This window comes from Anomaloglossus baeobatrachus, chromosome 6 (assembly GCF_048569485.1).
Source record: "Anomaloglossus baeobatrachus isolate aAnoBae1 chromosome 6, aAnoBae1.hap1, whole genome shotgun sequence".
In the NCBI taxonomy this organism is placed as follows: domain Eukaryota; kingdom Metazoa; phylum Chordata; class Amphibia; order Anura; family Aromobatidae; genus Anomaloglossus; species Anomaloglossus baeobatrachus.
The window spans coordinates 86,456,038-86,468,128 of record NC_134358.1 but is presented as its reverse complement, the minus strand read 5'-3'; the positions used below and the strand labels follow the sequence as shown (position 1 = coordinate 86,468,128).

The 12,091-nt window shown below is 46.1% G+C and overlaps 1 protein-coding gene across 2 annotated transcripts in view; it reads left to right on the top strand.

Annotated features, from left to right (window-relative positions):
* Nucleotides 1-12,091, top strand: part of TMEM67 (transmembrane protein 67) — a 135,625-nt gene that overhangs the window by 110,245 nt on the left and 13,289 nt on the right. For both annotated transcript variants that reach the window (XM_075316256.1, XM_075316255.1), the window contains 3 exons: nt 6,954-7,094; nt 7,179-7,259; nt 11,655-11,771. In XM_075316256.1, the coding sequence (XP_075172371.1) occupies nt 6,954-7,094; nt 7,179-7,259; nt 11,655-11,771 (339 nt within the window). The remainder of the gene's footprint in view (nt 1-6,953; nt 7,095-7,178; nt 7,260-11,654; nt 11,772-12,091) is intronic.

The following is a 12,091-nucleotide window of genomic DNA, read 5'->3' as shown; positions in this document are numbered from 1 at the left end:
TCCTTGATGGAGGAGCAGAGGTTCTTGGCCAAAATCTCCAGGTAGGCCGTGCTATCCATCTTCCCATGGATGCGGACCAGATGGCCAGGCCCCTTGGCTGAGAAACAGCCCCACAGCATGATGCTGCCACCACCATGCTTGACTGTAGGGATGGTATTCTTGGGATCGTATGCAGTGCCATCTGGTCTCCAAACGTCACGTGTGTGGTTGGCACCAAAGATCTCGATCTTGGTCTCATCAGACCAGAGAACCTTGAACCAGTCTGTCTCAGAGTCCTCCAAGTGATCATGAGCAAACTGTAGATGAGCCTTGACATGACGCTTTGAAAGTAAAGGTACCTTACGGGCTCGTCTGGAACGGAGACCATTGCGGTGGAGTACGTTACTTATGGTATTGACTGAAACCAATGTCCCCACTGCCATGAGAACTTCCTGGAGCTCCTTCCTTGTTGTCCTTAGGTTAGCCTTGGCTCTTCGGACAAGCCTGGCCTCGGCACGGGTGGAAACTTTCAAAGGCTGTCCAGGCCGTGGAAGGCTAACAGTAGTTCCATAAGCCTTCCACTTCCAGATGATGCTCCCAACAGTGGAGACAGGTAGGTCCAACTCCTTGGAAAGGGTTTTGTACCCCTTGCCAGCCTTGTAAGGCTGCTTTCACACATCCGGCTTTTGCAATGCGGCACAATCCGGCACTTTGCAGGAAAACCGCAACCGTTTTTTTTTGCTGCCGGTTGCGTTTTTCCTGCATAGACTTTAATTAGTGCCGCATTGTGCCGCATGGGCTTGCGTTCGGTCCGGTTTTTGCCGCATGCGGCAGATTTAGCCGATGCGGCGGCCGGATGGAACGTGCCCTGGCACGTTTTTTGCTCCGGCAAAAAAAACGCATCGCGCCGCATCCGGCCGATGCGGCGCTTTTCCCAATGCATCCCTATGGATGCCGGATGCGGCGCGATGCGGCAAAAACCGCATCCGGCCGCCGCATGCGGTTTTTGCCACTGCGCATGCTCAGTAGCATGCCGCAAGCGGCAAAAACCGGACCGGCCGCATGTAAAAAACTTATGCAAAGGATGCGGTGTTTTCACCGCATCCGTTGCATAGGCTTCACAGCCGGATTGAGCCGCACAGCTCAAACCGGATGTGTGAAAGCAGCCTGACCCTCCACGATCTTGTCTCTGATGGCCTTGGAATGCTCCTTTGTCTTTCACATGTTGACCAAGTATGAGTGCTGTTCACAAGTTTGGGGAGGGTCTTAATTAGTCAGAAAAGGCTGGAAAAAGAGATACCGTATTTTTCGCTTTATAAGACGCACTTTTGTTCCCCCAAATTTTGGGGGAAAGTAGGGGGTGCGTCTTATAATCCGAATATACGGGGGGGGGGGGTGTATATATATATATATACACACACTACAGAGTCCAGGGGAGGTGCGGGCAGCTCTGGAGCTCTGCTGGGGGACTTATGAAAGCTGGGAGCAGAAGCCTTTAATCTCCTGCACCCGCTCATATAATATGCACAGCTGCTGTCCACCACCATGGTGCTGAAAGTGCACCGCGGCGATAGGCTGGGGCAGCAGTGTATATTATATCTGCCTGCCCCTTCTTTGATTGCACATGCCCCCTCCCCCGTGTTAGCTATGGCCCCCATGCTGCTGCAAACAGTAAAATAATAAACTTTTTACTCACCTCCTCCAGCGTGTCTGCCCGGCCTCCCTCCTGCTGCTATGATAAGGCACAAGAGATTTCACTCTGCCGTGCCGATCACATGACCGGCCGAGAACCAGGAAATGCAGGAGGCCGGAGATCAACCCCGAGGAGGGGGACACAGACAGGACAATGCTGGAGAAGGTAAGGAAAGTTTATTTTCCTAAAAGCAGCAGCATGGGGCGATATATAACACAGGGAGCTGTGTGCCAGCAATAGTGGGCCATGTGCCAGCAATAGTGGGCCATGTGCCGCTACATGGGGCCGTGTGCCGCCACATGGGGCCGTGTGCCGCCACATGGGGCCATGTGCCAGCAATAGTGGGCCGTGTGCCGCCACATGGGGCCGTGTGCCGCCACATGGGGCCGTGTGCCGCCACATGGGGCCGGGTGCCGCCACATGGGGCCATGTGCCAGCAATAGTGGGCTGTGTGCAGCCACATGGGGCCATGTGCCGCCACATGGGGCCATGTGCCAGCAATAGTGGGCTGTGTGCAGCCACATGGGGCCGTGTGCCGCCACATGGGGCCGTGTGCCGCCACATGGGGCCATGTGCCAGCAATAGTGGGCTGTGTGCAGCCACATGGGGCCGTGTGCCGCCACATGGGGCCGTGTGCCGCCACATGGGGCCGTGTGCAGCCACATGGGGCCGTGTGCCGCCACATGGGGCCGTGTGCCGCCACATGGGGCCGTGTGCCGCCACATGGGGCCGTGTGCAGCCACATGGGGCCGTGTGCAGCCACATGGGGCCATGTGCCAGCAATAGTGGGCCATGTGCCGCCACATGGGGCCGTGTGCCGCCACATGGGGCCGTGTGCCGCCACATGGGGCCATGTGCCAGCAATAGTGGGCCGTGTGCAGCCACATGGGGCCGTGTGCAGCTACATGGGGCCGTGTGCAGCCACATGGGGCCGTGTGCAGCCACATGGGGCCGTGTGCCGCCACAGTGGGCCGTGTGCCGCCACAGTGGGCCGTGTGCCGCCACAGTGGGCCGTGTGCCGCCACAGTGGGCCGTGTGCCAGCCACAGTGGGCTGTGTGCCAGCCATAGAGGATGTGTGCCAGGCATAGGGGACATGTGGCATCACTGGGCCATATCCAGATTCAGAGGGCTAATTTTAGGATGGGGGGGGCTATGAGGGACATATACCCTATATGATTTGTCAGACGGACACTGGCATTATAAGACGGACCCCATTTATTAAAAAATTCTCTATTCCTTCACCAAATTTGGGGGTGCGTCTTATAATCAGGTGCGTCTTATAAAGCGAAAAATACGGTAATTAATCCAAACATGTGAAGCTCATTGTTCTTTGTGCCTGAAATACTTCTTAATACTTTAGGGGAACCAAACAGAATTCTGGTGGTTTGAGGGGTTGAATAATAAATGACCCTCTGAATAAACTTTTCACAATTTAAAAAAAAAAAAAAAAAAAAAAGAAATAACATTCTTTTTTGCTGCAGTGCATTTCACACTTCCAGGCTGATCTACAGTCCAAATGTCACAATGCCAAGTTAATTCCAAATGTGTAAACCTGCTAAATCTGCAGGGGGTTGAATACTACTTGTAGGCACTGTGTGTGTATATATATATATATATATATATATATATATATATATATATATATATATATATATATATATATATATAAATATATGTATATATATATTAGCACAGATATACAGATTTCGTAAACTATGCACAAGTCTCATGGATGCGTTCTTGTCCTTCCTGTGCTTACCCTGTTAGTGGCAGTGTCATGTAAAGCATTGATAACCTATGGTGAGCATACATGTTAGATATTGTCTGAAGCCCCATTGATTGGCTATTACTATGCTGAGACCTCTAGTCGTTCTGGAGGTAAGTAATACCAGATCTAGTAGCTTAATACTCACATAAATATGCACGTCTGGAGCCCCCAGTAATCAATCCTAGTAAAAACTGCACAATGTTCTCATTAAATGGTAGCTAGTGTTTTGATGCTATGGTGTCACGCTAAGTATGGGGAAGTACCAAGCGAACGTCAAAAGGGAAGGGAAACCCTGTGTCGAGGAAAGGGGGTGATGGTGACCCCTTACCAAACCTTCTGCTGGTCCCTGGGGTCCGTCACCACCCTAGATAGGCTCTGCACCTGTGCGCCGAGCAGGATACCTGACCCTAGGTATCCCTAGTGCTGGAAAAGGTGGGATGAGCTTATCGTCAACCCCACTGAACGCTAAAGAAGACACAAGGAAGACACACAGGGGAAAAGTGCATGAACTACCTATCCATAGATGACTCAGGTAGAAGTTCAGCAAAGTTTCAGCAATGATACCACAGCTAAGTACAAGCCACCTGCTTGCAACCAGAGCTTGAAAGAACTGAATGATATCACCAGCACAAATCCAGGGAAGATGGGAATATTTAAGCACAAGGGGAATACTGATAATCAGCATCTGGACGAAAGGAGAGCTTTCCTGGGTCCTAAAGAAGAAGAGATGAAAACCCAGGAAAGCTATCTAGTACAATGAATACTAACAGTAGGAACAATAGAAAGTCAGGGATCTTTTACGCAGACAAACGTTGTGACCTTCTATTGCCAGAAACCACATGACTGTCTGTCACCCATCAAAAATTTTAATTGCTTGGGGTACAGATACTGAAATATTCCTGGATCTCTAACATAAAGGAGCATAAGTGCTCAGCTGAGTGTCCTGCCCCTTCTTTTCTGTTCGGCTTTACTTATAGAGCGGAGTGAGCAGTGTAAGGATTTTTAGAAAGTCCAAGGTAATGTGAGCAGAGCCAAACAGAAAAAATGATGCATGGCATCCCCCTCTACCAACAACCACATTTTAGCAATTAGTGGGGGTCTCAGCACCTTCCACCCACTAATCAAAATTTCTGACATGTCTGAAGTTTGTCAAAATGATATGTAGAATTTATCGATCTTATGCTGTAGGAAGTACAGAATGTCTTATAAGGCCCGGAAAGAACTGTGAAGGCCTTTGAGCATTTGCTCCTTTTGCTTTCTCTAAACCTGCCCTGAATGCCTCTATTTCACTTTTTATACAGGACCTATTCGTTAAATTATATGACTTTTCTCAAATAGAATTCATTAGCAATTCAGATGATTTATCTGAGTATTATGTACCGCCAAGTGCTTGGCAGCCGAGCCGCTCGGATCCGGACCTTCAGTGGGTGGCTCGAGGGTCTCCGGACCCAGGGGTCCTGCGGTCACGTCAATCCAAAAGGGGTTTGCGGTTTGGGGACGTAGCTGTACGGCCGGAGCCGTGTTAAGTTCATGACGCCACCCACGGGATGTGGTGAAGGTGGACACCACCGCTGCAGTTACGGGGCACCTTGGGGAGATGTTGCTCAGCAAGTTGTTAACCCCTCCGTGGGCAGGGATGGTGGCCCCGCGACCGGTTGGGGGTGTTTTGCGGTGCAGGGAGATGGGCGGCCGGAGGGCACTGATGTACTAACTATTAGTAAACACATGAGTCTCTGGTAAACCAAGGTGATGGAGGTCGGTGCCCGCAGCCGGCTGCAGTCTGGTCCCTTACCTGGTTGGTGGTCTCTGTCTTTCTCCTGCACCTGTTTGTGATGGTGGACTACCTGCGCTTGCAACTTCAGGAGTTCGCTCCTGGCTTGTGGTTGCCTGAGGAGCCCTTTTGCCCGCAGACGCTGGCCCGTGGGATATCTGTGCCGTGGTGGTGGCTTTCTATCCCCCTCGTTGGGCTGTTGCCTTCAGTCGGGACTTTGGGTGGGACAGGACCTCTAGTCCTGGCCGCAATCAGTTAATTAGCTAGCCCCCAGTAGCTTCTGGACCTAGCTTCAGGGTCTGAGTACCCCCCTTTGTGCTCCGGTTTCCAAGTCGGTTCCCCGGGTCGGTACCGGCGGAGCACTACCCTGTCCCGGTCCACCACGGTTTCACCGAGCCATCTTCCCGGCTCCTGCAGACGGAGACCACCGTCTGCCTCCTAGCCAGCAGTACCAGGGCTCCTACCCTGGCACCGGTTCAATTTGGGTCCTTCCTCTGCTAGAGCTGCACACAGCTCCAGCCCACACACCTCTCCACTTGACCCTCTAGACTTGAACTCTAGAACAGAACTCAACTTTCCCGCCTCAGGCTGTCTGAGACTCTTTAGTGGGCGTCTTCCAACCGCCTGGTTCCGCCCCCTGGTGTGTCCATCAAGCACTGAGGGAGGTGACTAGGGTTTTATGTGTTTGGCTGCTGTCACCTGTTAGGGAACGGTGTAGTGCGGGGCCCTATCTGCGACTACCTGGCCCGGCCAGGGCGTCACAATTACACCAATGCATATGTTACTTATCACTTTACCAGAGGGAGCCCAAAATTGGCTTCTTCTCTGGCACGTACAAACTGTGAGGGGCTGATGGTACCTGGTTCTATTTAGCATCTGAATGGTAAAGTGGCCTCTTGTGCTCTGATCTGGGAGGATTTGGCCTGTTTTGTAATTTGTTCATAGAATATAATAAGAGATTGGATTCGCCTATTTTGCTCATAAATTAGTCAAAAGTAAACATCCAATCGCAAATTGGCCAAAAATGTATCTGCTCTCCAATCAAGAGCCTAAACTAAAGATTGTTATTTATAAGTTATATAATATGATGTCCCTTTGTTTAATGCTACATAGAGGAAAAAGGGGAGGAATCACTTACTGTATATGCAAAGAAACAGTTTGACGCTTCATTCTGCACAGAAGCACACTGCCACCGTTCACTGTCATGATTGCAGTTGCTGTTTCTAACCTTCTTCACCTCCTGCTGTTCCATAACACACAGGAATCCATCTTACATCTCTTATCTAGCTATATTCAGAATGAAGATAACAACACCATCCCTGTGTATGAAGACAACTGCATCTCTCCTGTGTTTCCGTGCTACGCATTCCCAGTCTTTCCCCGACACAGTGGCATCTCCCAGCTGTGAAGCAGGAAGTCTCACACTGCTTCCAAATAGGGAGACAGCAAAGAGCCCCAATTTCAGCCTTTCTTTCTAATAGCCAGAGCTGTTATCAATCAATTTGAGAAGATATTTTTTTATTTTTCGTGAGTTATATGTTTTGGAGAAAGTTTTTACTTTTTTGGTCTCCTACATAATGATGTTATTCTGGAGGTAATAGGTCATCATAAGCATATTTGCTATATCCGTCCTTTATTAATTAGCCACTACTGTGACCCACAGTGGACAACAATTAGCCCTAATAGGGCGAGGTACTGTATGTGTATAGTAATAGCTATATAATCACGTGATGCCTTTCAGATTGTTGGCTTTGAAAACCTCGCGTTGCGTGATTCTTCCTCCAGTTTGTCCAGAGATGTACAGGATTATAAAGCTCCGTGGAGCCGTATTTTGCGATATGGCGTGACTACCGCCTTGTGGCTTTCTATCGGTGGTTTACAGGTATGAGCTGTTACTAAATGAACTTTTTACCTTCATAAAATAAGATATTTGTACCTTATACATTAAACTATTTTGTATTTTCAGCTTGTCTTCCACTCTGGAATTTATGAGCGATTTGTGGAAGATAAAATCCGACAGTTTGTGGATTTATGTTCCATGAGTAATGTAAGTTACTGGGGGCTAAACATTACACTATTTTTATGGCCATATTTACAGTATTCAATAACTTATCAGAAATTTTGATTCTCCTTTTTTCTGCTTCTTCATTTAAAGTAGTAACAGTAGAGTTGTGCAAGTGAACAATTTCTTGAACTTTTTGGCTGAATTCTTAATATATGTGTTAACATTAGACATCGGTCACATCACTACTATGATCTATATTCAAAGTATACGCCATACATCACTATACTATACTTTTTTTTCTCTAAACTATTTTGAAAGATGCAGTCAACATGGCTTTTTAATTCAATGAGATTCAACTAAACACATATCCTATGGTGACCAATTGTGTACATTGGATAGCATGCTGCACCAAAGGTACTGCCCTGAACATGGTAATAGAGCTTTACCTGCTAATAGATATTATTTAATCCTTTTTTGCTCTATAACATATATATTCGTCATGGAGTGTGTGTAGCGAGCCTATTCCATACAGGGCCAATGCCAGCAGTGTGATAAAGCCAGCATTAGCCTGTAATTGCAGCACTTAAAAGGAATCTGTCAGCAGATTTTTGCTATTTCACCTGAGAGCGGCATGATGTTTGCAAACAGACCCTGAATCCAACGATGTATGACTTAGATTACTGGCTTTAGCGCTTCTGACACAATAAGAGTTTTTAGATTTAGCAGTGCTGCAGAGGTGAGAAAGCTAATCCCACGCACACCAGGCTCTGTATGTACAATGTCTATAGACTTAATCACAGGAGAGGGACTGTCGGATTACCAAACCCGAGGCAGTGTAGTCCAAGCAATGATAAGGTCCTGGTGCTAAAATCTTTGTAAGTACACAACAACAGGTATCTTAACAAGGGACACATTGCTGAAATCTGTGTTTTAACCCCTACAGCATGTTGTCTGCAGATTACATAGCAAAAACCTGCTGACAGGTGACCTTTAAAGGGAATTTATCATCAGAAAATGACATCTTGCTTAAATCAGTTTATTGTGTTGCATATATTTTTTTTTAATTGGCAATATGTTGTGGGGGGGGGGTCTTTATTTTTCATATAACCCTTTGTATTAAAAAAAACAAAAAACACAATTTTAAATCTTACAATCTTAGCACTGGCCATTGGAGCTTTTTTCCTGTCTTGTCAGGAAGCGTTTTCAGCAAGCTCCTTAACATCAGAGGCAGGATTATCCTATGTGCGTACATTGCCTTTTTTTTGTGACTACAAAGATGCAGCGTTTTTGTGCAGTTTTGGCCGCTAAAAAACGCACCCGCAGTAAAAAAACGCATAAAAAAGCATGCATTTTTGCGCGTTTTACAGCGGTTTTTTGCCGCGTTTTTGTTGCGTTTTTTCCAATGCATTGCATGGGTGAAAAACGCTGGCAAAAATGCAGAAAGAGTTGACATGTTAAATCTTTGTGGTCACCACAAAAAACGCACCTAAAACAAAACTGCACTGTGCGGACAGCAAAAATGAAAGCTCATAGACTTTGCTGGGGAAGCAAAGTCATGCAGTTTTAAGACCAAAAACACATCCGAGAAACGCCGCGAAAAACGCCCCGTGCGCACATAGCCTTACAGTGACAGGTAACATCTCTACACACAGCTGATAACACAGGATCCACCAATCACAGCTTACCCTGGTTCCCCTCCTTTCCCTATGCACACGCTCATTAGATGCTTCAATACAAAACATAATATCTGAGTCTATTGCTGCTGATGTCCATATCGATTTCCTAGAAGAACAAGAAGTATGAGTCTATACTATCTCCTATGGCTTGTGTAAAGTATACGAGATTTCTACTTTTTTTTTACTTCAGATCATCATATGAAAAATTATGAACACCCCCCCCCCCAAAAAAAAATGTTTTAAAAATTTATCTCACAGAAACCTGATTTAAACAATAAGTAATTTTCTGATTACACATTCCCATCACCCCCTTCTGAATTATACGGTCCTCTACTTTCCATTGTTGGGCGCACCGCATGTTCTGCCCTCTTCACTATAGGAAGTCTTGTAGATGCGGCGCGTGGAAGCGGAAAGAAGAGGACCGGATGGCAAGAAGCGGGGTAGCGGAGAGGGGATTTATTTATTTATTTATTTATTTATGTATTTTTAACCAACACTCACCTGTCTGGCCGCCCCACTGCTCGTCATCTGCGAGCGCTAGCCTAGACGCGCCTGGTAGCCTGGCCTATAGTGGAGAGGCCGGAGATGCGGCATGTGACAACGACGTTCGTATTTACAGAAGTCAGATGTTCGTATTCAGGACTGCCTGTAATTGTACTGACCTGAAGGCATGTTGCCAGGTCATTTTTAGAACACAATGAACACCATAAAACAAAACAAAAACAAACATATCACCCCATTGGGAAATATTTCCCTTTTTTTCAGTTCATTATGTGGTAAAGTGAATTTTGTCTTTAAAAAACACAACTTTTCCTGCAAAAAACAACCCTTCTTATGGCTATGTTAAAAGAAAAATAAAGTTGTGGTTTTATCAAGAACAGGAGGAAATGAAATCTAAACAACGAAAATTGGCTTAAGACGTTAATGGTGATTTATTATTTATTAAATGGGACCTGACAAGATGACAGCACCGACCTGTTGAGCAGGATGCTTACGGTTCACAGTGATTGTCCTTTGTCTTCTGGCAGATTCTGGTGTCACAGAGAGAAATAACTTTAAATACTGTATTAAAAAGTTTTGAGAAGTGTCTAGCAAAGGGAACGTGGCCATCTGGAGTTGTAACCAGCAATCGCTGGCACCATTATTTGGGCACCTAATGTTGTTCTAAAATAAACCTGCCACAAGTTGGCACAGGAAAGACTATAGTGTAACATATCTACCATAACAGTTGTTATTAACCATTGTAAGGCTGGTTTCACACATGCCCTGAACATTCTTGCATTGGAAGATTGGGCACGACTGCCGGGTGTTCCACCCTTTGCTAACTGCTTCATATATGCCAATGAGGACGATTACTCAGGTCAGGAGACTGGGTCTTTTGATGTGAGAACAATCCATGTTTCTCAGATGTGTGAAATCGGCTTTAGCCTAACGTTACTATTCCACTTGCTCTATGTCCGGCTTAAAGGGAACCTGTCAGCAGATTTGGAAACCTGTCAGCTGCGGCCACCACCAGTGGCTCTTATATACCGCATTCTAACATGCTGTATATAAGAGCCCAGGCCGCTGTGTAGAACATAAAAAACACTTTATAATATTTACCTAAACGGTCGCTGCGGTAGAGTTGGGTCATATGGGTGTCTCCGTTCTCCGGTGCCGACACCTCCTCTTCTGGCCATCTTCGTCCTCCTTTTGAAGCCTGTGTGCATGACGCGTCCTATGTCATACACACTCACCGGTCCCACCCAGGCGCACTACAACACTTTGATCTGCCCTGAGCAGTGCGCCTACGCAGGACCGCAATGCTGGCGAGTGTGGATGACGTAGGATACGTCACGCACCCAGGCTTCAGAAGAGGACAACAAAGATGGCCAAAAGAGGAGGCGCCAGCAATGGAGAATGGAGAATGGAGACACCCATATGACCCAACTCCACCGCAGTGACCGTTTAGGTAAGTATTATAAAGTGTTTTTTATGTTCTACACAGCGGCCTGGGCTCTTATATAAAGCATTCTAACATGCTGTATATAAAAGAGCTCAGTGGTCGGGGCCGCAGCTTATAGGCCCCAAAACTGGTGACAGGTTCCCTTTAAACGGCCATTTCCCACATTACGGTTAAAGGAGTTTCTGGTTTCTAAAAACATTTTTTTCCCCTCCTGGCTGAAGTTTGTTTTAAAGAAAAATAAACAGTGCTTTACTCACTATTGCAAGGTCTAGCGCTTAGTCTCTGCCTCTGTTCTCCATGTCTGTTATTTTCTGCAGCGCTGACTGTCACATTAAAAGCACTGCGGCCAATCAATGAGTTAAGCTGCTCTATCCGAATTGACAACCTCATGTGCAGGGCATTGCAGCTTAGGTATCCATGGTTACAAACATGAGCAACTAACTCTGGATGTAACTATGGTTACCTAAGCTGCAATGCCCTGCACATGAGGTAAGAGACATGGCTATATCAGAAGAACTATACTAAATTTTTAATTGGAGATATTTCTAATATTATTATTATTATTATTATTATTATTATTATTATTATTATTATTACACCTACTACATATATGGATAGGATGGGACTAACTCTTCAACTATCATAAAATATTTGGAAAAGGAGAATAAATTCACTGAAGATTAATTCTTGAATTATAGATTTTTTTTTTTATTACACATATAATTGTAAATTCAACTGTAATTAGAGGTACACTGTAATTGAGATGCATCTGACCTTGCAAACTCAGTAACTCCAAAACAAGTTTCAATTTTTCAGATTTCAGTCTTCATACTGTCACACAGATGCTATGGATACTACATCCACGGCCGCTCAGTGCACGGACACTCGGATACAAACATGGAGGAGATGAATATGAATTTAAAGAGAGAAGCAGTAAGTTTTCTGAATTATTTGTGCTTGAGCCATAGGGCAGAAAAAAAAATCCTTTCTAATAGGAGATAAGCCTCTACCAGAGGTGCCAGGAGGCAGATTCCTGCCCTCTGCCCATCGAGAACAAATACAAGATCCAAACATCCATGTTTGTATCTTCGATGAAGGTCCGATTTTTGTGATTCCCACCTGATCCAAAGATCAGACCCTACTACATCTAGTTGACCAAGGCACTGCTGTGAAGTGAAGGTACCACAGGGCTGAATCAGCAATGTGACCCCTTCTTTTTGAGAGCTGATGAGGGCCGAAATGTCCAAATCCCG